The sequence below is a fragment of the Chionomys nivalis genome, chromosome 3 (assembly GCF_950005125.1).
Source record: "Chionomys nivalis chromosome 3, mChiNiv1.1, whole genome shotgun sequence".
Classification (NCBI taxonomy): Eukaryota; Metazoa; Chordata; class Mammalia; order Rodentia; family Cricetidae; genus Chionomys; species Chionomys nivalis.
The window spans coordinates 123,417,460-123,441,716 of NC_080088.1; the positions used below are offsets into that span (position 1 = coordinate 123,417,460).

At 52.2% G+C, this 24,257-nt stretch overlaps 1 protein-coding gene across 2 annotated transcripts in view; it reads right to left on the reverse strand.

Annotated features, from left to right (window-relative positions):
• Positions 1–24,257, reverse strand: part of Tpst2 (tyrosylprotein sulfotransferase 2) — a 36,232-nt gene that overhangs the window by 3,729 nt on the left and 8,246 nt on the right. For both annotated transcript variants that reach the window (XM_057764909.1, XM_057764907.1), the window contains exons 2-3: positions 4,901–5,812; positions 3,633–3,831 (exon numbers count right to left, since the gene is read on the reverse strand). In XM_057764909.1, the coding sequence (XP_057620892.1) occupies positions 3,633–3,831; positions 4,901–5,781 (1,080 nt within the window). In that variant the 5' untranslated portion in view covers positions 5,782–5,812. The remainder of the gene's footprint in view (positions 1–3,632; positions 3,832–4,900; positions 5,813–24,257) is intronic.

The window sequence follows — 24,257 nt, forward strand, 5'->3', positions numbered from 1 at the left end:
TCCCCACACCCCCTCATCTATGTACCCCATCAATCCACCATTTACACACTTCTCCCCCACACCCCTCATCTATGTACCCCATCAATCCACCATTTACACACTTCTCCCCCACACCCCTCATCTATGTACCCCATCAATCCACCATTTACACACTTCTCCCCCACACCCCTCATCTATGTACCCCATCAATCCACCATTTACACACTTCTCCCCACACCCCTCATCTATGTACCCCATCAATCCACCATTTACACACTTCTCCCCATGCCCCTCTCATCTATGTACCCCATCAATCCACCATTTACACACTTCTCCCCATGCCCCTCTCATCTATGTACCCCATCAATCCACCATTTACACACTTCTCCCCCACACCCCCTCATCTATGTACCCCACCAATCCACCATTTACACACTTCTCCCCACACCCTCTCATCTATGTACCCCATCAATTCACCATTTACACACTTCTCCCCACACCCTCTCATCTATGTACCCCATCAATCCACCATTTACACACTTCTCCCCCACACCCCTCTCATCTTGTACCCCATCAATTCACCATTTACACACTTCTCCCCACACCCCCTCATCTATGTACCCCATCAATTCACCATTTACACACTTCTCCCCCACACCCCCTCATCTATGTACCCCATCAATCCACCATTTACACAATCACTCCATTTATCCATCACAGATCCAGTCTGTCCATCATCCATCCATCCATCTTCCCTCAGCAACATTTACTGAGCGCCTCTTGTTCTACCTCCATGGGACAACGTAAACCAGGTGACTGGAGTTCTTGTTCCCCTGCACTATCTATTCCTGACAGGGTACAGATGATATACAGATAACAGGACACACAAACCGTCACAGGCACGTGAAGCCATGAGACATGCCAGGAAGGTGATGAAGCAAAGGCGTGGTTAGGAGTGACCAGAAGTTTCTGCAACCATGTTAAGCATGGAGGTGAGGTCCAGATAGGTGAAACCAGCCAGGTTAAATAGGGAAGAAAAAGTCCTCCGACAGAGGGTAAGACCAAGGACTTGAGGGTGTGACCCTCCCAGTGTCACCTGCTGCTGTCAACAGGAGTCAAATGGGACCCCGCTGTGCAACTTTACCCATCAACGCAAATATCTTTTATTCAACCTGGTATGTAAAGCCCTTGAGCAAATCAACATGAATGCTATATAAAAATGACTAATGAGAGCCAGGCGGTGGTGGCGCACGCCTTTAATCCCAGCACTTGGGAGGCAGAGGCAGGCGGATCTCTGTGAGTTCGAGACCAGCCTTATCTACAGAGCTAGTTCCAGGACAGGCTCCAAAACCACAGAGAAACCCTGTCTCGAAAAACCAAAAAAAAAAAAAATGACTAATGAGAAACTTGGTATGTTTTCTTCAAGCCGCTGTACATTTCCATACACAGTCTCAGTGTGGCCTAGGCCTGTCTCATGTCTCAGCACTGAGTTACTGAGGCCCAGGGCCTAGGACAGGGAGACTGCCTACAGCACTCATGCACCCATGCCTGCCCATCAGCTCCCACATGGCTTTTCCTCAGGGGTATCCTTTTGTAGCACAGGCTGAACACCACGGAGATCAAACCAGAGCCCGTGCCTTGCAAGACCAGAAATCCAAGGATGGAACTGGAATGTCTCTGATTCTCTGGGAGAAAATTAGACACTGTTTTATTAAAAAAAAAAAAAAATTCCTGTTTCATATGCTAGAGTCTGGCCTTTCCCTGGGAGCTTTGGACCCACGGCTGTACTTCCCTGCGGCACACACACACCACAGTAAAATAAAAGGGAAAGAATGGAACCCCAGTGTGCCTTCCTGTCACTGCTGTGGCCCTTCTGGATGCCCAGAGCTGGACTTCTGTCACCATGAGGGCTGTTTTTAAATCTAGACTATCAGCCGGGCAGTAGTGGCGCCTGCCTTTAATCCCAGTACTCGGGAGGCAGAGGCAGGCGGATCTCAGGGAGTTCGAGGCCAGCCTGGTCTACAAGAGCTAGTTTCGGGACAGGCACCAAAGCTACAGAGAAACCCTGTCTCGAAAAACCAAAAAAAAAAAAAAAAAATCTAGACTACCATCGTCACTTAGGACGAGAACCTAGAGCTGCATGTGTGCCTGGAGAGGCTCCACCACTGTGCCATGCCATCTCTTTCTATTTTAATTAACTAATTAATTTTGCTTTTTCCAGACAGAGTTTCTTTGTGTACAGTTCTGGCTGTCCTGGAACTCACTTTGTAGACCAGGCTGGCCTCAAACTCACAGAGACCCACCTGCCTCTGCCTCCCAAATGCTGGGATTAAAGGTGTGCCACCACTGCCAGGTGCCTCTTTTTATTTTTAATTGACACAAACTAACTGCCCACATTTACACTGTACAGCACTGTTATTAGTTGTCCAATTAGGTCAGACGGTGCCTCTGTAAGGAAAAGAATATAAAACATGGAAATAGAGTTTGAAGAATAACTTGCTTGTGAATAAGAATTAATTAATAATATTTATAATAAAAGCAGACACCACCACAGCCTCACTGAGAATAGCCGGGTCTCATGCACAGGGGTGCCTGCAGGGTCTGCGTCTCTGTAAGGGCTGAAACATTACGGCTGGGGTGTGGCTCGGTGGTAGGGCACTTGCCGAGCTTTTGAGTCCTGGGATCATCCCCAGCACTGCTCACACAGAAGATGAAACATGAATGGGAACCAGAGAGGCAACAAAGATTTCTTTGGGCTAACTGGGAATTGTAATGCATGCCTGGAGTTGTAGCTATTTGGGAGGCTAAGACAGGAGGATGGTTTGAACCCAGGAACTGGACAACATAGCAAGACCATGTCTCAAAAAACCACGGAAATGGTGGTTGTGATGTGGCACTTCTTTGTAATTCCATCAGCTCAGGAGACAGGCACAGTAAGACCACAGGTCCAAGGCTGCCTGCACTACACAGGCAGACACGCTCCATAAATGAACACGGTGGTTCTCAGGAGCGTGGGAGTGATGCTGTGAGAAACACATGCGGGCGCACACTGCCACACAGTACAGCCTGGACACGCACTACAGTCTCTGCACACCTCGAATACCTAACTGTGCCCTGAGCCTCCACAGGACTGGAAGCCAGTGAGTGGCACATTGTGTTTGGATGTCCCAGCAGCTAACTGACCAACAGCAATGTGCCAACTTCATTATCCCCCATTGTACATCAGAACTGTAACCACGAGGGCACCTGTATGAACTCTCAGCTATGCACCCAAAGCATTCAAGAAGATGGATGACGCCAAGTAGACTTGACCATGAGCTACTGAGCTGCTCTGATAAAATGCCTGTCAAAGTCATTTCCTTTAAGTATCTTTGGCATGGCAAACAGTAATTTCAACAGCTCCTAGCTCTGGTGTGTGGGATTTCAATGTTAGGGTCCATTCTTTCTTTATGGATGTTTTCTCTTAAGACTTGAAGGGCTCTGCACACACGGAAAGAGACCAGGGAGACAGGAAGGAAAGGTAAGTCCTGAGATAAACAGACCTGCTGTGCGAGGTGACAGGGAGAGGAGGAGGACACCTGTTGACCCGGAGACTGGAGTACACATCCTGCTAAAGCCTACGCTCACACTCCTGTGTGTGCATGTGAACTCACCCGGTGTGTGTTGTTGATGACAATCGGGTCAGGGTTTCCATAGTTGGGCGGGTTTGCATATGGGTCATAGCCAAGCCGAGCCAGCATGGGGGCAATCTGGGCCATATCCCTCACCACGTCTCCAGGGATGTGGCCGGTCCACTTGGAGAGTGCTTCCAAGTTCACGGGTTTGATGACCTGGTCTGTGGACCGCTCAATCCTGGGGAGAGAGGACAGTCTCGTCAGGTTGGGGGACACTCCCTGCTCAGTGGTTATGGGGCAGCAGGAAGGCTGGGCAGTCCTGGCCCCTGGACAGCTGTGCCGCATCAGCTGTGGAGTGCAGCCAGGGCGTTGTGCCTCATGGAAGCCACTCACACCAGGAAGCACAGCCGTGTGCTAGCAATGCAGACACAGCTTCCTTCACTGTGTGTGCTTGTGTCTGTGTGCACATGTGCATGTCTATTCATGTGTGTAGTACATGTGGGAGCCAGATGTTGATGTCCTCGATCACTTCTCCCCCTTGCTTTTTGGCAGTCTCCCCTAACCTCGATGTGCTGGCTGGGCTGGCAGTCAACCTCCAGGACCTGCCTTCTGTCCCTCCTGACTCCTGAGTCCCTGGCAACCACGTGTGGCTTGTATGTGGGTGCTGAGGAAGCTGAGCTCAGCCACCACGCTTTCACAGCAAGCATTTTACACCCACTGGCCCTCTCTTTCATTATTTTCCATTTACTTACTCATTTTTATTATGTGTGCATGTACATGATGCGTACATGTGGGGCATGCGTGGAGGTCAGAGGATAGATAGCCTTGTGGAGTCTCTTCCCTTTCTACCTTTAAGTAGGTTCTGGGAATCAAACTCAGTTTCTGGGCTTGCATAGCAAGCCCCTTTACTGACTGAGCCATCTTGCTGGCCCAGCCCGCGTTTCCTTAAAAATAACTGATGATATCTAAGACTGACGACATGAGCAATGTGTTCCTGAAGAAGACATCATCAATACTGATGTGTAGACTAGAAGTCCCTGGGGACGCCCAGGTGTCTGGGCCTTTGGTCTTGAGCACCTGCTTTCCTCGTGTTGTCTGTGCTTTTCCATACCACAAGACTTCGGGGAGAAGAGACCCATCTGGTGCAAGACTGCCTTCAGTCACCCAATTCCCACACCTTTCCCCATTACACAGAAAGATGCTCAAGCTCAGAGAGGCACAGACACTTGCCTAAAATAGCACAGCTCAAGAAGGGCAGACTCGATCTGCCGCTTGGAGCCTGGGAGGAGCTGTGGGGCCCCACTCACTTGGACAAGGAGACGCCCCCAGGCTTGCCAATGAGGTCCTCATGGTGCAGGACTGTGTCACTCCAGGTGATGCCCAGGAAGTCTAGGATGCGCTTGAGTGAGCGCCGGGGGTGCAGCACCAACTGCTCATAGTACACAGGCAGGCACTTGTCTCTGCCCACCTCCATGCACTGTGCGTACATCACCTCTATGGCCTTGTTCCACTTTGTAAGACAGTCTCGGTAGCTGCTGAGGTCAAAGCCTGCGATGGTGACCTTGCGAGTGATCATGGAGTGCACGGAGGCCCGGCCATCGCGCACCATCAGCAGAAATTTGGAGTTGGGGAACAGGCGTGCCAAGTAGACAGAGGACTTGAGCGTGAAGGGGTCTTTGTTACACAGCACACGTGCTGGCTCACCATGCTTGGCAATCACCTCCAGGATGAAGGCCTGCATGGCGGCATCCAGCACCTCGTCAGTCACACCTGCTTCGTCCAGTCGCAGCTTCTCCCGGCCAGACTTTGACCAGGCCTGCCGCATGGCCAGCACACGAGGGATGATGCGCGTCTCTTCCCCACAGCGCACCTCAGGGTGCGCGTCCAGCATGGCGCGCATGAGGGTGGTGCCGCTGCGAGGTACGCCACCCACAAAGATGAGTGGCATGGCCTTGCCATAGCGGTACTCCACCTGGTTGGCACCAAGCATCACCAGTTCCTCCTGCTCTGGCCGCATCCTCCTTGGGCTCCGCATGCCCCCGAGCACTGCCCGGCACTCTAACACTTGCTGCCCAAGCTGCAAGGCCAGCACCAGGGCCAGTGCGCAGCCAGCAGCCAGCAACACCTTACGCACCGACAGGCGCATGCCCAGCCAGGGGCGCAGGCCCAGGCAGGGGGCCCGCCTCATCGACGGGTCAGCAGGCCCACCTGGTGTGCATCTGTGGAGAGAAGGAGAGTGTCAGCAGGCCCACCAGGACACAAGGTAGATGCTGGGGTAACATGCTCAGTGACAAGCAGTTGACAGCACCTCCCGTCCCAGACTTTCACAGCCCAGAGAGCCTCCCGTCCCGGACTACCACAGCCCGGAAAGCCTCCCACCCAGGACTTTCACAGCCCGGAGAGCCTCCCATCTGGACTATCACAGCCTGGAGAGCCTCCCATCCTGGACTACCACAGCCCGGAGAGCCTCCCATCTGGACTTTCACAGCCCGGAGAGCCTCCCCGGAGAGCCTCCCGTCCCGGACTTTCACAGCCCGGAGAGCCTCCCGTCCCGGACTTTCACAGCCCGGAGAGCCTCCTGTCCGGACTATCACAGCCGGGAGAGTCTCCCGTCCCGGACTACCACTGCCCAGAGAGCCTCCTGTCCGGACTACCACAGCCCGGAGAGCCTCCTGTCTGGACTATCACAGTCCGGAGAGCCTCCTGTACGGACTATCACAGCCTGGAGAGCCTCGGGTGATGGCCTGACTCAGTCCTCCACCACCATGGCTCCAGTGCCCTGGTCAGTCAGCTGGAGTTTCCATCAGTATTTCAGCTGGCTGACTGACAACGACGGATGGTAGTGCTGGTTGTTATCAAAAGGCTAGAAACACCAGCACAAGCCTGTATGTCAGCTACTTGAGGGGCTGATACAGGAGGATTCCAAGTTCAAGCCTGCCTGTATCAAACAGAAAGTAGGGTTGGTGCAGGGAACTATGGAGCTGGCCTGGCCTCGCTGCCTTGAGAAGCAGGCGTCCTAGGGGTTCTCGGAAGAGCCCATGGCTCCTGGGGCACAGCGTGCTTTTCCGTTGCTGAGACTGAGGTGATTCCCCAGGCAGTGGAGTGTTCAGGCTGCCTTGTGTTTCTCTGTATGTTCCCTCAGAAGTCAAGGAAGCAGAGAAACTTGACAGGACAATTGGCCTTAGACATCAATCTTGTGTACCCCGTGTTGTTTACATCACTGTATCCTGGCACTTGCCACCATATTCTGTTTCTGACAGAAGTGTAAGAAGTCTGATTGCTCTCAATAAAATTGTCACGGCTCAGTCTTGCTGTGGCCCCTCCAACCCAAGCCTGGTTTAATTTCTCGCTAGCCATATCAGGTAACCTTGGTAATTGGGTGTCCACAGTTGGGGATGGAGGGTCTGCCTAGCATGCACAGAGCCCTGGGTTTGACCCCCTCACCTAGGACCACATAAACCAGGTATGGCAGCTAATGCTTGTGACATCTGACATGTGGGAGGTGAAAGAAAAAAGATCAGGAATTTGAAGCCAGCCTGAGACACAGGAGATCCTGTCTTGGAAAAAACAAAAAACAAACCCACAGGTCTGCTTGATCCTGCAGCGTGCACAGGGGAATTGTGTCCTCAGTTCCCTGAACAGGCTTGGCTCATTGTTTCTCAGTTAATAATTGATGGAATGAGTGTCTGGATGACCAAGGCCTCATACAGAGGAGGAAATGAAAGTTAAAAGAGATGCCCACAGTTACCCAACAGGAAGCAGCTGTACTGCATGGCAGGGGACAGTCTCCTTCAACACTGTCCTTCCCTTTACTTGCATTTGGGACAAGCTCACCAGATTGGCACTAAAGTCTATGCACTAAGCCCAGGACTGGGAAGACAGGAGACAGGCAGCCAAGACAGCAGTCTCCAGTGCACAGGTCCTGGTGAAGAAGTGGGATAGGCATGCTTACAGGGATACGCATGCTGTGATAATAAGCTAGTTGTTGCTCCAGGGACTCAGAGTGAAGGTAAAGGGAGTGGCTAAGAGCCGGGAGCTGGCACCGCAGGATTGAGCTGCTGGGAAGGGAACGCTTGGAGCAGGAATGGTAGTGCATCTCCCCTCTCCAGACCTTACTGACCAGAGAATAAGAATCAAGCAATGCTTTTATCAGACAGAGGCTTCCTATGAAAAGCAGAGCCAGCTCCTCTCAGCCCCTGCCCAGATCACCATCAATACTCAGGCTCCACAGCTGGAGGCCAGCAAACAGTCCACTCTACCATCTCAGTCCACTTTGCCCATTCTCTGCCTTGCCCTCCGTGTCTCTGAGCCTGTTTTCCTTGCCTGCCCCTTGAGCCTCTTGCTGGAATCAGTTGGGTGGTTCCAGTTCTATCACTTTCAACTCAGCACTGTGGGCTCACACTGGGAGGTGACAGGTCCTGAGAAAGGCAGCCTAGTCTCAAGCTGAGGTCTGAGCAGCAGGGAGAACTGGCAGGCAGCAGACAGGAAAGGGTGTTCCTGGAAGCAGGACTAGCCACTGAGAAGGCACAGGGAGAGAACCCCGTGTGACGGGCCGCAAGTGGTTCAGCACACAGAAGGGGGTCTGGGGAGGTGAGCAGAAATGTGACACTGGATTTTAAACATGAGGCTTGACAAAAATCATCAAAGGACCAGGTTCAGGGTGGGCCAGCCCACCCACAGGGGCACAGCAAGTGAAAATGGACTCAGCTGAGGAAACAGTCTCAAGCTTCGAGGTCAATGTGCTGAGGCCAAGTCAAGTTCCCATGTCTGCCACAGTCAAACTGGGGACTGCCCACTGCAAGGTTGAGAAGTGCCTGCTAAGACAGATTAACCTTGCCCAGGGCCAGCAACCTGAGCATCAGAATCACAGCAAGGGCCTCTCACTAGAAAAACAGCTCACTCACTCTTGCCAATGCCAGAGATGCTGCCTGCTTCAATTCTGGATCCACGATGAGAAAACTGATCCTGAGGCACTTTTAGGGCACAGGGCAGGCTGGCTAGGACACAAAGTCTACCTGGTGGACCTGAGATCCAAACTCTGCCACTTCCAATGACTATCGTGCCGAGGAAGTCACCAACCATACCTTAGCTGGAGTTAGAACCACTGCCCTTTAGGGGTGAAAAGGTAGAGTGTGTGTGTCGGGGAGATGCTTTAACTGTGGGTTGCTTGCAGAATGGGGCAGTACAGTATTCATGTGTGTGCACATGCATGTGTGCACCTGTGATTGGTGACTGACATAGCAACCATGGAGGAAAAAAGAACATAGGACAGCAAAAGGTTATTGTGCAGCCAGTCCGTGTTCTCAGAATCCACCCTGCCTGCATTTTGACTTTATAATTCTAGCATGCTCAGAGCTACACAGCAAGAACTACAGGCCTGACCAGGCCAAGACAATGCTTGTGCAGAAGAAAACAACTGTTCTTAGGCAGGTGGGATGAGTCAGAGGGCAGTTCTGAGGAGTCACTGCTGTCCTAGCAGTGACAGCAGCAGGCAGGAGGAGTTCTACAGAACTGGGTTCAAATCCCACCCTTGCAACTTGCTGGCTCATAACAAAGATAAGAGACTTTCCTCTTAGTCAAGGGGAGCAACGGTAATCATTCCCAACAACATGAACATTGGATGGTGCCCGTAGGAGGCACTCAGTACCACTGCCCAGGGTGGCCTATAACCCACAATGCACCTGCACTTTCCTGAGTGCTGGCATTCCCAGTGTGTACCAGGCTTGGCTGTTCCTACATCTTAACTAGCCAGCTGGGCAGAAATCTCACCCAGCTGATGCTGGCAGGGAATAAATGAAGCACTTATGCTAAGGACTTGTCAGGACAGCGGAGTCTCTGGGCGGACTCACCTCCCCTGGGCACCCTCATTTCCAAGCACCAGTCCTCGAGCTTGCTCAGCAGGGCTTTCTGCCCCACAGTCCTGAAGAGCAGTGGAGATGCTGTGTCAAGAGTGGGCTGAGGCACAGGGGCTTTTAGGCTCCGGGAGGCACCAAACCTTTGGGGGGAAACTGCAGACCTTTGCTGCAGTGGGGAGTCACCTGGTCCTCTAGGACAGCAGTGCTCAACCTGTGGTCTCAATCCCTTTGGCAGACCTCCACCTTCAAAAATACTGACATTATGATTTATAAAAGTAGCAAAATTATAGTTATAAAATAGCAACAAAAATAATTTTAGAGTTGGGGGGTCACCGTAGCATCGGGAAGGCTGAGAACCACCGCTCTAGGGTGTTCACTGGCTCAGCTCACAAGGTACTGCTGACTCAGGGAGCCAGAGTCCCTGTAAGCTTCTTCCATCCTCTCAATCCTGAATGTCAGAAAAAGTAAACAACACAAAAGCATGCCTGCCAGGGAATGCTGGGAGTGATTCACCAGGCTGTGCACTGCACAGCTCCAAAGGGCACCATGTACCCAGTCAGATAACGTCCAGCCTCTGCTACCCAGCACTCACTCAGTGCCAATGTAAGTACAAATGTGTCTCAGTTCCACAGAGAACAGAGTAGAATTTCTGTAACATGCTAACCCAAGAATTAACTGAATCCATTTCCTGTCTTTGCCTGTGAGACTTCTTAACCCAGTTCCCAAACACTGGAGGCTGTGTCCCCATCGACCTGGCATGTCAGGAGGGCACTCACAGCCCAGGAAGGGGTGTCAGCAGGTAAGCTGCACTTTCCCCATCTAAGAGGAAGAGCTCCTGTCAATGGGCTGCGGAGGGCAGTTCACAGACACACGCCCCTCTCTGGTCCTGCCTCAGATGCCTGGATATGGATGGTACAGAATGTGGCTCTAGAGATGGAAAAGCACCTGACCTCAGTTTCCCTAGTTTGTAAACAGTGGCTGCTGGGAAGCTCCAACCAGACAGAAGGACCAGGAACACCTGCGGGGACTGTCATTTATGTCACAGAGGGAAGAAGCAGCTGCTTGTATTTCAGTCCTCCATCTCCAGAGTTTACTCACTCCTCACCCTGTTCATTATTGTTTGTTTGTGTCTTCTCTGTGCTCTGCAAGTCCAGCCCTGCTAATACAACGAGTCCCCGCTGGAGAAGGGGGTCCCACCTTGTCCTACACTACAAGATGCTCCAGCCAGGACTCTAGGGCATGGTGGCTGACTCCCCGGGGAAGAAACCAAGCAATCTAGAGAGGGTACTGGAAGCTTCCAGAAGCAGCTGGAGGCAACCTGGCTGCCCCCATGAGGCCCTTGAAATGCTGACTGTGGCCAACCCCACAGCTGGCACTAACTAAATCCAAAGAACAAAGGCTCACCGAGAGTCACGGACCAACTACTGATGTATTGCACAAGTACTAAGACATATGAATTTAAATTGAGTCAAACTGAATAAAATGTAAAATTTATTTTGCTTTGCAATAGTCATATGGCAATGGTTCGGAAGCCACTGGAACCAGTGGGGACTATCATAGTGGATAGCCCTGACCTAGATCAGGGTGACAGACAACAGCCAGCCCTATTGGTCCCAGGAGTGAGGGAGGCTTAGTGCACTCAGCACCACAGGCTCTAAGGGCAAAGGCTCATCTCCAGCTGGAGAGAAAACTGCCTGTTTTAGCATGTGTGGGCTTCTTGCCGGCTTTTTCTAGACAGTAGTATAGAACAACTGTTCACACTGCACCAGGGGTATAAATCAACTTGAGGTGTAGCAGGCAGGAGTGGGCTGGCAAGAGGGCTCAGCAGGTAAGGGCGCTGCTGCACAAGCTTGGTGACTCGAGTTCAGTCCCCAGCCCCACAGAAATGTGGACAGAACTGACCCCACAGAGTTCTCTGACCTGCAGGCTTACACCAGGGCATTCATCCTCCCTATCACAATACAATGATGAAAGAAAATAATGAGTGAATTGAGGAGATGCGCGAATACTGGGGCCTTTCATGTTGGTTGGAGCACAGGCAATGAGGAGCATGTGTGTGCTTTGTCAAGGCGGGGGGAAGGAAAAGAAGGGAAAGCACAATACAAGAACAGGAGTCTCAGAAACTGCCAGTACACCACAAACCCTGAAACAGCAGCTACAAGAGCAGTCATAAACTGTCAGCCTCTATTCTAGAACTTTCTACTCCATGCTGAGCTGGGCTCTACCACACAACACTGACTCAGAGGACAGTGAGAGGCAGAGTTGGGGTCTACAGTTCTCTTCTGACAGGAGGGGCACTAGTCAACACTAAACCAGGGGCTATCCATGTTCTGTCCATCAGCCCTGTGCTTGCACAGTGGGCTCTGCCTTCTACAGACCAGCTAGATTTGTGACGATGCAGGTCAAGTATAACTGTGCTCAGGGCAAAAACGCTAATAAGGCAAACTAACTGCCACCCAAAGCAGCAGCTGAAAAAGACTGAAACACTCGGGTGCCCCCTGCAGAGTCCTGGTTGTTGGGGGACATGTTCTCCTAAAACACGCTTCTGGTGCTGTTGCTCACTGTCGTCCTGTGATGGGCACATCAGGAGATTATTAGGTTTTCCATTTGTGTGCCAGGCACAGAAACGGCACAGGCTGCCTGCACTCAGACCCAGCTGTGTGGTGCTGCTCTATCAGCACCTAACCTCTCTGAGCTCCTCTGAGCTGTGGGGATTTTTACACTCAGCAGCACTTGAGACAGCAGTGCAAACATGGGAAGGGGCTGTCACTGAAGCCATGCATTAAGTCCCATGTGATCATGGCATGTGATAATTTTTTTCTTTTTTATTGTTTTTAATTGAGCTATATGTTTTTTTCCTCACCCCTCCCCTTCTCCCCCACCCTTCCTACTCTCAGTTAAAAAACGTTTAACACAGCAGAATGGAAAGCAACTCTTAAAAAGGCATGAACGTCTGCTCTCACCATGTCTATTCCAGAACAGTAGAGTTCCTAGTGGACAAAGAAAAAGTATCCAAACAGAAAAAGTAAATGAAAATGTAAACATTATGGTTTCAGATACAGAAAATCCTAAAGGCTCCATCTCCCACTTTCTGGAACTAATGAACAAATTCATCTCAAAGAAACAACACGAAGTCACTTGATTTTTGTATACAGTAGTAGCAAATTACCAGAAAACGAATTTAAGTAAACACCCCATTCCCAATAGTATTGAAAATAGCAACAAAATGTCCACACTGACTTCCACAGCAGCAGACCAGCGGTTCACAACTGTTCCTTCTGCCCACTCTGCCCACATTTGTTCTCACAATGATCGTCATTCTGACTGGGGCGCGGTACAGTTTCACTATAATTTTTATTTGCATTTTTCTAATGACTTGAGAGTTGAATTTAATTCTCTAATGTGCTAATTGGCCACTTGTGCTCCATCTTTTGCGAACTTTCTGTTTATTTCATTAGTCATCTGTTGCCTCAGTTGCTTGGTCTCTTGCTGTTTACATTCTTGACTTCTTTGTACATTCTGGACATTAATCTTCTGTCAAAGGAATAGCTGTCAAGACATTCTCCCACTCTTTAGACTTTTAAAAATAAAAATAGGGCAACAATGAAAAAAATGAGCATCTGTCTAAAGCAAGTGTCTGTCACCCGTGGCCCACTGCCATGAGGTGGGGCTTGTTCCCATTTGCTAAAGGAAGAGGCTGTGGCCCCACAAGTGACATGATGATAGAAACCACACAGAGAAGGAAACGGAAAAGTCAGTTTCCAAATTCAGCTTTGTCCTTCAATGTTGCCCCACCCCAAGGTCATGTAGTTCTCAGAAAGGGCCATTAGGGGACCGGAAGGGGGAAGCAAGTGAGGAAGGTCTGGGGGGAGCACCTGCCCCAGACAGTCAGCTACTGTGTGACTGCGCCACTCAACAGTGGGATTCAGAGACAGAAGACATTCTCAGCCTCACAGGGGGCTCAAGGCCAGCCTGGGCTACACGAGAGTCTGTCTCTAACAAGAGAAAACACAAAAGACGCAGCACAGGTGCAGTACAGAAGGAAACGCCCAGTTTGAGGTGCAAGCACCCACAGCAGAGGGAAGGAACTGACATTTTGGCTTAAACACATCTGTACTTCTTAACTGGCCTCTCTCCATTTTCAACAGATCAAGAAAAGAGATGTGAGCAGGAGCTAACAGCACAGGTGGCTGGCTGCAGAAGCAGCCACCACATTTAAAAAATGGCCAGGGGCCCGTCCACAAACCCAGAAAGGCTGTGTGGCCTGCCCCCAGGGAACTAGCTCTCAAACTACCAACTGCCAGGCAGCGATGCCATCGCATTCCTGGGCCACTCTGCTCTCCCATAAACGGCTGGGGGGCCCTAGGTATCAGAGACCACAGACTCACTCCGGAGGGGAGCCAGCAGGGAGAGAATGGGAAAGGCCTTGAGGCCAAGGCTGCTGCTAAGCCTGGGGAAGATGCAGGGTGGCATAGGGGAGGAGGGCATGCAGGGTGGTCCAGAGGAGAGCACTGTGGGGTAACACAGGGTGGCAATGAGGAGGAAGGGATAGAGTCGCTGCTTCCTTCCTGCATACCTTCTGTCCCCAGGAGTCTCCTTCATAAACACAACTGGAAGCTATCTGTCTCTTAAGAGCCCAGGGTCTTGGCCCTGACTTGATCTGTTAAGTTTTACCTAGAATGATAGAGGCAGGACCCCAATGCCACCCCAGCCTCCCCCTTTGAGGCACAAGCAGTGGGGAACAGTGGGGAGCAGTGAGTCTGATCCTCTCAGGACTTTTCCACTCCAAGGCTGGGAGAATTCTCTGTGAGGAACATGGATGTCTGGAACAAAGCAAGTCAAATAGACCACACAGCTTCAGACAAGGCTTGCATACAGTCCTCACCACGGCCACATCTTGTACACAAGATCAGAAAGCTAGTCTGGGGAATCGAGCCAGGCACGGCTCTGCTCCTACACACTTCCCACCCCCAGCTTCTGTGTGTAACCTGGAGAGCTCACAAGTCACTTCAGGGAAGGCCTCTGAAGGTCAGATGGGCTCTGACTCAGCACATAAGTCATGTAGGTACCACATACAAGACTGTAGGTGGCTGTGTTCCGGTTGGGTACTTCACAAAGCCGTGAGGCAAACAGGCCTGGGGCTTACGGCTTGGTGTGCAGACTCTTAGTGCAACAACAGCACCGTGAAACGTGGGCAAGCAAGCAGGGCAAGATTTCAAGGCCCTAGGACAAGGCCAAAACGTGTCTGGTTCCCAGGAAAGCCAGTGGGAGGACACAGGTGGCCAGCTTTGGAGAGGAAGAGGAAAATGCATAATTCTAGAACACATATTTGATCTTTCATTAAACTCACAGATACACAGGGAGCATCGCAGTCTCCTGTTCATAGCCTAGCAAGGTCTGACGAGAGATCCACACACAGTTGGAGGTACGTTTGTCTGTTTTACTCTGTTGTCTTTGAGATAGGGACTTGAAAGGCGGCCTGGAGCTCCAGACTTGCCCTTGTATGGATCACTGGTATGTACCACTTTGTCGAGATGAGTCTGTGACTTTTACATACATTTTAGGACCCACAGACTGAGAACTATTACATGCTTTACTAAGGCACATGTGCGCCCCAGGTGTGTCTGAAGCTAGAGGCTCTTAAAGCCTTTGTCCCGCTTAATGCACACTGCTGGGGACAGTCTGCCCTGTGCCCTGCTCAGCTCCTAGCTTCGCCTGAGTCTGTGGTGAAGCCTCACCCTGGGCCTCTGTCCAGGACAGTATGAGCAGGAAAGGGCCAGGCAACCTTGCAGGAGCCCAGTTTCCTGCACCCGCACCACCTCCTACAGGATCCTGTCTCCACTCCGCAGGAAGCTGGGGGTGGGGGCTGAGCACTGTGAGGAGTCCTGCACACCTGACCACGATCCATCTCTGCTGATGCAAGTAATGTGAGGCGCGCGCACACACACACACACACACACACACACACATACTCGCGCGCGCACTTCCTCTCCCTCTCTGAAGATGCTTCTCAGAACAGCTTCCTTGCGGGCTACCCTTGTGCTAATCTCTGTCCAGTTTCACCCTACAGCCCAATCTGGCGCCAATTTACAGCAATCCTCCTGCCTCAGCTTCTCAAGTGTTGACATTACAGTGCAGGACCTACGTGGCAGGTTTGAATTCCAGCCAGCCTGGTCTGTGTACACAGTGAGTTCTTTCAAGCTCCATGAGGACAGCACTAAACACCCAATCAGAGATGAGGCCCAGGAGGCTATGAAAGATTGATGAACACCTTTGCCAGAGTCAAGATTAAAAAGCAAGGCCCAACCTGGGCTGGGCTCAGAGACCGTGCTGCCTCCAACTTCACTCCAGGTGGGATTTGAGGGCACAGGCGAAGTAGGACGCCACTTCCAGAACACACAGGTTTCCCTTGTGGTGTCCTGAGGACAGCCTGGGAGCGGGCAGAGCAAATCCCAGAGCAAATCCTGCAGCCTGGGCACAAATCCCACTGCAGTGATCATGTGCCAGGTCACTTTCTGCTCTGGGCCTCAGTTTCCCCATGAGACCTCCAAAAGGAGGCTGAACTCTGTTTCCTGCACCTGGGCTATGCCAAGTTGCAGGGACAGGACCTACTATGATCTGGTACCTGAACTGATACCCCCACCTAACATTTGTTACTATTCTGCAGAGCTGGGGATGAACCGAGGGCTCTGTGCATGTTGAGAAAATGTTCATCACTGAGCCCCACCCCAGGCGATGGACAACATTTAAAAAGCAGAGGGGTCACCCCATGTCTGTATAGTGGAGTCCTTGGACCAGAGGCTAGGAAGTGAAGGAAGACAACACCCCCATGCTGGAGCCTGGGTCACTCAGCACCCCACTGAGGGCTGGCCAGAGCCCTGTGCTCCTTCTTCCCTGTGACTCTGAGCTGAGTGGGGGAGGCTGTATGAGACTTAGCAGAAGGGATGTAACAGCTGGAAGCTGCACAGCCTGCCCACCCTTGCTTGCCCATGGGGCTCATTCACGTAGGCTGCTCATACCTATCCTCAGCACTCTGCTTGCTCCTTTCCCACAAGCTCATGCGGTATTACAAGAACTGGAGGTTGTGGTCCATGAGGCCTGGGGACTCAGGGCACAGGAAAAGCATCTGGACAGGCTGGGATCACATGTAGCACTGCTCTGCCAAGGTCCAGCCATGGGAGGAGGGAAGTTAACAGAGCAATCTCCGTTTCCAATCTACACACTGAGGCTAGGCTGCTTGCATCAGGGGCTCAGTCTGATGACTAACACAGGGCAGGATCTGGAAGCCACCAACTTCCTATCACCTGGTCACTCACTGTCATCACACCCCAAGGTGTGATTTTGCCTCTTTAGACAGGTGACAATGTCTGAGGACAGGTCTGGTTGTCACAACCAGGGATCGGGAGGGGAGGAGGTGGTGGTGCTATCTATCAAATATCCTTTGCCAGTGAGCCCCAACCCCAAGGAATCATTTGGAACCAAACTGTGTCTGGAGAGGCTCAGGCCTCAGGTCATCTACAGGCAAGAGAAACACAAGGTCTTTCTGCACTGTGTCAATCCCACGGATCTGGTTCACACTGCAAATACCTGCTGCATGCCAGGCTCCACTCCAGCCCAGAGCCACACTGGTGAACTGCCCATGCACACAGCCTTGCAAGGACCCACCACTTGCTTGGAGAAGACCATCCTGGCAGACATTTAGGCTCCTCTGGCTTTGATGCACAATCCACCCATTAGAAGGACCCTGTCCATATATCCCATGTCACAGCTGCCCCAGGCAGTTGCTGGACAGCAAAGGATGGGACACCAGGAGTGTAGGAGTCCCACCCAAAGGTTCTGAGGCCGTCCCTCAACAGCCCCACACATCTGCACACCAGACACCCTGCTGACTCCACACTGAGGGACCTAGAGGGACCCAGAAGGATACGAAGCTGCAGCTGGCTTGCTCCCTGCTGCACAGAAGATGGAAGCACCCCAACCCTCCCACCACACCCCTTGGTTCTGTCAGCACCAACCTTGGGCTGCCAAGCTCTGCCATCTTCACCAAGCTGGTGACTTCCCCCATTTGCCAGATGTGGCGATTTAGAGTGAAGGAGGCGTTTGGCCAAACAACCGGGCATCCGTTACCTCCGAGGCCCCTGCTAGCTTTGGCTTCTGGATCTAGCCCCAGCAGGATCCCTAGGCTGCCCACTGGCCTGGTCACTCAGGCTTTCAGAGTTTCTAGGAACATAAAATTATGGAACCCAGGAAACAGCAGAACATTCCTGAAGGAGGAGACAGCCTGTGGGCAGGGCGTCTGGGTGCCAATGGCCAGGCTGCCCTGGGCCTGCTCATGTCCAGTCATGCGGGACTGAGGACAAGCTGGGCTCAGAGCAAGCCTGCTTCCTCGGCCTGCTCAGGGCTGGGTTTACAGGTACAATGCACCATTCCTGGCTAAGTAGTCATCTTTTCCAACTTAAGTACAAGAATCTTTGAATCCGGGGACCACCCTGTGCCTCCTGCACATCTCAACCATGAGACTGTCTCCAGGGCAAACACCGGTCCACACTTGGATTAAGACTTACAGTTGGAAAGGAGCAGCTGATGCCTCAAAGGTTGCACATGCATCCAGCTCTCCAGGAGTGATGTGGTGCCTGCACTGACATCTACAAGCCCCAGTGCAGTCACAGGTCGTGTGACTCCTGTGGTGGACGCACTTGCGGCTAGGCACCTCAGGTTCCACAATCCTCCTGCTTCAGTCTCTAGAGCCCTGGGGATACAAGCTTGCATCTCTAGGCCTGGTATATCAATGACTCTGAGGCTCAAAATTCCCATTTCCACCTCTTACTGACCAAACAATGCCCCACAGGAAAGGAGAGATTTGTGACGCCTCCCACAAGTGATGTGCATCCAGGATATACAGAGAGCTCAGAGAAATTGGCAGTCAGAGAGAGAGGCAACCTGGCAGACCAATAGGTTAAAGAGAAAAGCATTACCAAACCCGTCAGCCAGGCACAAGAACCAGGACTCTGTATTTCCTACCAGGGAAATGGGCTAAGGGCATCGTGGGATCTTTCTGCCTGAAGAAGATGATGGCAAGAACAGTGCTGGCAAGGACAAGGCACAGACAGTTTCCAGCTCACGCCACCCGGCACTATCCTCATAAACTGGCTGTGGGCCAATGGCCTGTGGGAAATCTGCAGTACTACAGACCCACAGGCTGAAGGTGATGCTTCTCTGCCATTCAGAATGTCCCTGGCCAAGGACACACCATCAGAATTACATCAAGTCAGTCCCCAAAGTGCTCTGCTGGGAACAACCTGGGTGCCTGTCACCAATGGGGAGGACAAACAATCGATCACAGATCAATAAACACGCCTGACTGGCCAGGAGGAAGATGCCAGGAGGTTGGTCACATGACTAGACCAACCCATGACAGTGGACTTTACAGAATGGAAAAACAACACAAGAAAGTCAAACATGGAAGGTACCCTCAGTCGGCTGCCGGGGCTGAGGCATGGTGTTGATGGCTGGGCACCTGCCACTGGCACGCTGTTCCGGAGGAGCACAGAAGCTCTCTCACTCTCTCATCCATACTCTGTGGTAACACATGCTGAGGCTTCTGGTCATGCCACCTATGTGTCACCTGGCACTGACCCCAGACTCACACCCCATAAACCAGCCGTGGGCCAATGGCCTGTGGGCAAGCCGCAGAGGAGCTGCCTGCCTGTCCTCATAGTCACCCCAGGATGCAGGAACAAGCTCACAGGGTCTTTCCTGGTGACATTAACCTCCAATGTCTGGGACCAGAGTGTCCTCTGCTGGGCTGCCCCCCTCCCCACAGGCTCTGCTAGGGTATGCAGCCAGTCCTTGCACAGACTCTACCTACATCTTCCGGGGTGCTCTCCTCCTACCACCTAAGCTACTGGGTCACCAAGCCACGTCAGGATCGATACAGCCCTGAATCTGCTATTGCCACCACCCACAGTATGGGGTGCTGGCATATTGGGACCCACTTCTTTCCACCCACTCTGTCCCAATCTACTTCAGGAGTCCTTGCTAGCCTCTGATGCTACACTGTCTGCTCAGCTGGTTTCCCAGGAGCCACCAGGGCTACCAAATGAGAAGCAGTCAAACAAAACAGAAGAGAGGAAAAGGAAAGGGAAGGAAACCAGGCAGACAACTGGGAGTGCTCATTGCACAATTATGAGGACCCGAGTTCAGATCACACCCACAAAAAGGCTGGGCGTGGGGGTGGTGTGTGTGTGTGTGTGTGTGTGTGTGTGTGTGTGTGTGTGTGTGAGACCCTGGGGTTGGGAGGGAATACAAATCTCCGGGCTCTCTGGCTGTCAGCCAGGCTCGCTGCGAGCTTCCTCAGAAATAAGGGGTCAGTGGCTGAGGAAGACACCTGATGTCAACATCTGGCCTGTGCTCGCATGTGCTCCCCCACCATGACTTCTGCCCCTGCCTAGGCCCCACATAGGCCTCACTTGGCTCACTCCCCTCTAGCTGCTTGGACCCTTGATATTACACACACACTCACACACTTACATACGTGCACGCACACACTCACATATTGACTCATCAGGGCCTAGGCCTACAACCTACAAGTCTTCAAGCCTACACCTGGTTCTTCCGTCCCTTCTCACTGCCGCCTTTTCTGAGGCGCTCTTTCATTTTTATTATATATGTTTGTGTGTGTATGGATATGTACATATATGTTATGTGTGCCACAGTATGCTTGTAAAGCCTGGAGGACAATTTGCAAGAGTGGGTTCTTTCCCTTCACCACGTGGGTTGTCAGGACTGGCAGCAAGCCCCTACACTGAGCCATCTCACCCACATCTCTAGAGCTTTTCTGACCACCCCCTTCCCTCTGAACCTGCTGTCACCAACCCCCACTGCAGAGCCCAACCCGAGAGCCCCCCAGCATCGCTGCCTCCTCCCCTCACAGAGTTGGCGCACAGAATTCCATGTTCCCCGGCTGAGACTCTGATCCTTCCTCAACAAACAGTTACCAAGCAAGGTCTCACTCCTCATCCTGTTCCAGCCCCGAAATCCTCCAAAACCAGAAAATACCGAAGTCCCTACATTAGGACCAATTCCCCCAAGTGCCTAGACCCCACGCTCCATTCCTGTCCCAGCTGCCATGTGGGAGCAAGCTGGAATCCATGCACACCACCTGCTCTGTGCGCCCAATCCAGGTTCCTACTTCTTGTGTACCCACCCTTCCCCTTAGATCCCCCACTTTCCTCCACTATGTGTGCAGTATGAGGCACCACCCCACAAGGGTGAGCTCCCGCCTCAGACCCCATCATTATGGAGACTGTCCTTCCAGCCGTGCGCTCTCCTCCCCCAGCACGCCCCAGGTGAATGCACATGACACAGGCTTGTCCAGTCACAGTTCTCCATCTCTAGTCCACAGAGGTGGCTCAGGATGGACACGTGACCGGCCCAGGTCAATGGAAATAGGCAGGAAATTACCACAAGATCTTTTAGACCAGTGGTTCTCAACATTCCTAATGCTGGGACCCTTTAATACAGTTTCTCGCATTGGGGTGACCCCCAACCACAAAATTATTTTTGTTGCTACTTCATAACTGTAATTTTGCTGTTATGACTCATAATATAAATATCTGATATGTCACCCCCGAGAAAGGGTCGTTTGAGCCCCAGGTTGAGAACCCCTGCTCTAGAGGATGAAGCTATGTAAGGGCACAGGGCTAGAGCAACAAGGTAGCAGTGTGCAGCCTTGGGGTCAGGCTCTGGGTCCAGATCAACTGTGGCACTTTCACTGTGTCAGCTGTTTGCTAGACCATCTGGAGTTGGTCTATATCCCTGCCAAGCCCCGACTGTCTAGGTGACATCCCGGCTATCACCCCTGAGCTTCCTTCACCTTCAGGAGTCCAGCCGCTCGCCTACCCTCTGTCTCTGTCACTGTCAAAGAGACAACTGCTCTCGGTCCTGCTGTTCCCTACATGGCTCTTGTGGTCTGAGGGGCTGGACAAGGTTCCTGCCCCCTCCCTCTATCTCCACAGCTGCTACAGAACTCAACAAACCCTCAGAAGTACATCCACGTACCTGAGGCCACTCTACCAATCAGCAGGGAGTTAGACAAGGAGAGACTCATGAGAAAAGAGGCCTCACTGTCTCTGGACTCACTCTCGTCTGTGAACAGGACAGCTGAAAGCCACCTTCCCCACACCACAGGACATCAGCCGCCCCAGCACCCCACAGCGTGGGTCTCTGCTGAACCTGGAGCAGCAGCGGCAGCACGGCAGCACAGCCCAGCAGCGGCAGCACAGCCCAGCAGTTTCACTGTGGGTGGATACAATTCGGAGGCTTTCAGGAACTTCTAGGGACTTGGCACTGTTCTGGCTGAGACAGCTAAGCTGGCAGCACGTTCCGAGAGCTATGACTGGGGAGAGAGTTGCCCAAGAGAGAACTACAGCGAGACATCCCCAAGAGACAGTGTACGAGAAGAGCGCAGCAAAGCGCCCAGATCCAGCTGTGCCTGAAGGAGGAATGTACTTCTTACCCCTTTTCCTGGAGCCAATACAGTGCCTCCAACCACAGCCTGGCAGAGACAGACACGTACAGACCTCAGCACCACTCCACTCACCTTAAGACCCACTGTACGTTTTAGACAAACAGGCGTTCACACAGGAAGCAAATCTATTTCTTGTCCTATGTGTAGCCTGCAAGTGAGGGCTGGTGACAGCTTCCCATTCCCCTTTCCCTTAGGTAGGTTCTACACAGGCCGGGCACTCTAGAGTATATGGTCAGGGAGATCCAGGCTTACTTGGCAGATTTGATCTAGAATGTTCCCGGTCAACTTCCCCTTCTTTGCTCCCCTGGAGGGGTGGCTTCATTAACATCATACCCAGTGCTTCACTGTTGTGGAAGCACAGTGGCCTCTGTCCACAGGAACAAAAGCAGAGGGTGACACATTTGCTGGGATGGGTTCCACCTCTTCTGTGGTTCAGCCTGAAGGCACTGGGCTTTGATCTTGTGGGGACCTGGGACATGTCATTACAGGGTGGGAGCAGCTCAGGGGGAGGTTATAAGTATTATTAGATAGGCTTGGCTCAGCATGCTGATGCCATACCTAAAATCCCAGTACAGGGAGGTTGAGGCAGGAGGTTTGGGAGTTCAAGACCAACTTGGGCTACATAGCAAATCTGAGGCTAACATGGGCCACAACACACACACACGCACGCACGCACGCACACAACAGACTCAGTTTTGAGATGGCATCCACCCTCCCAGCTCCCACTCAGATAGACTGTTAACTCCCTCCTCCTCCTCTTCTTCCTCCTCCTCCCTTGGCTCCTAGACAACAAAAGGCAGACAAGTCAGAGGGCCTCTTAAATTCTCCCTCTACCAGGCCACCTGTGGGTCCTTGAGAAGTTCCAAAGACATGGACCACCCAGAAAAGGTGAGATTACTGTCCAAGGTGCCCATGGTCAGAACCTGTAGGCCAGAGGACTTGAGAGTTGGCTAGGGACACACCCACCAAGACCCCCACAGCCCTTCTCCTGGATGCTCCTTGTCTAGAAAGAAAGGTGGAGACTCAGAGCCTAGAGAGCAAAACCAGAAGACAACTGAGACAGGAGCAGGGTGTCCCACGCTCTGGAATGTGCATTATCACCACACACACACACACACACCACACCTGGGACAGTGACCTGCCACCTCCTCCCCAGGGGCTTCCTGATGACGTACGCCAGGCATGCAGCTGTCCCTCCAGTGAGTCCTGGACCCTGTGGCTGCACAGGAGGGCAGTGCTATGGCCTGAGCTCACACCCACGCAGAATGAGAGCCTGGGTTTGAATCCCATGCCTCTGTCTTCCCAAACAAGTGGCCTAACACCTTGTACCCCTTCCCTGGCCTGTAGCTGGGGCAGTAGAGGGGGCATGGGCTCTCAGAAAAACCTCAGCACAAGGCTGGTCATACACCAGAGGCTCAGCAAACACCAGTGTGCATGCTGACTTTGGCACACAATAGTTTCCTATGCCATCCTCCAGCTGTCTGCTCTCAAGGCAGCCAACTGGAGCCACCCGGGCCTGTTTCCTCGGACTGCCTCCTTCCCGGGACTGCTGGTGCCCACCCTTTCCCCAAATCACCAATCACATTAGCTCTCCAAGGGGAGAGAACAGGTCTGTCTTGCTCGCTGGTGGATGTCTGGTGCCCGAGGCGCCTCACAAAGCCCATGGAGGCCAGTAGTGCCAGTATTCTTCCGTGAGGGCTAATACTGCCAACCTGACAAAACTGAGAACCACACAGGAGACAGATTCCTAGGCACTGTTGTGAGGGCATTTCTGGGTTGAGTTAACAGAGCAGTTAAGACCACCTGCACATGGGCAGTACCATGCCATGGACTGGGGTCCTAGAAGAGTAAAAAGCAGGAAGAGATCTGGGTGCCAGCCTTCACATCCCGGGCAATGTGACCAGCTGCTCACACGGCTGCACTAGGACAGCCTGCCATCAGATTGCCCTCAAACTGCAGCCAGCCATCAGGTGTTGTCATGGCAACCTTTCACAATGAAGATGTAGGGACGATTAAAACAATCAAATGACCAAAGGCCATACCACACCAAACTTCAAAACTTGAATTGGAGATGGGGACTAGACCTGCCCTAAGAGCTCACTCTCCCAGCAGGGGCCGAGGGTCTTCACTGACATCTGCTGAGAACATACCAAGATACCTCTTAAGGATAATGTCCACAACATCCTTCATGGTGTCGGCAGATGTGTGGGAGCTCAAGGGTCAGAGAAGGACAGACAACAGATAGAATGGAGAGAGAGCTGCAACATGGGAATGAACATG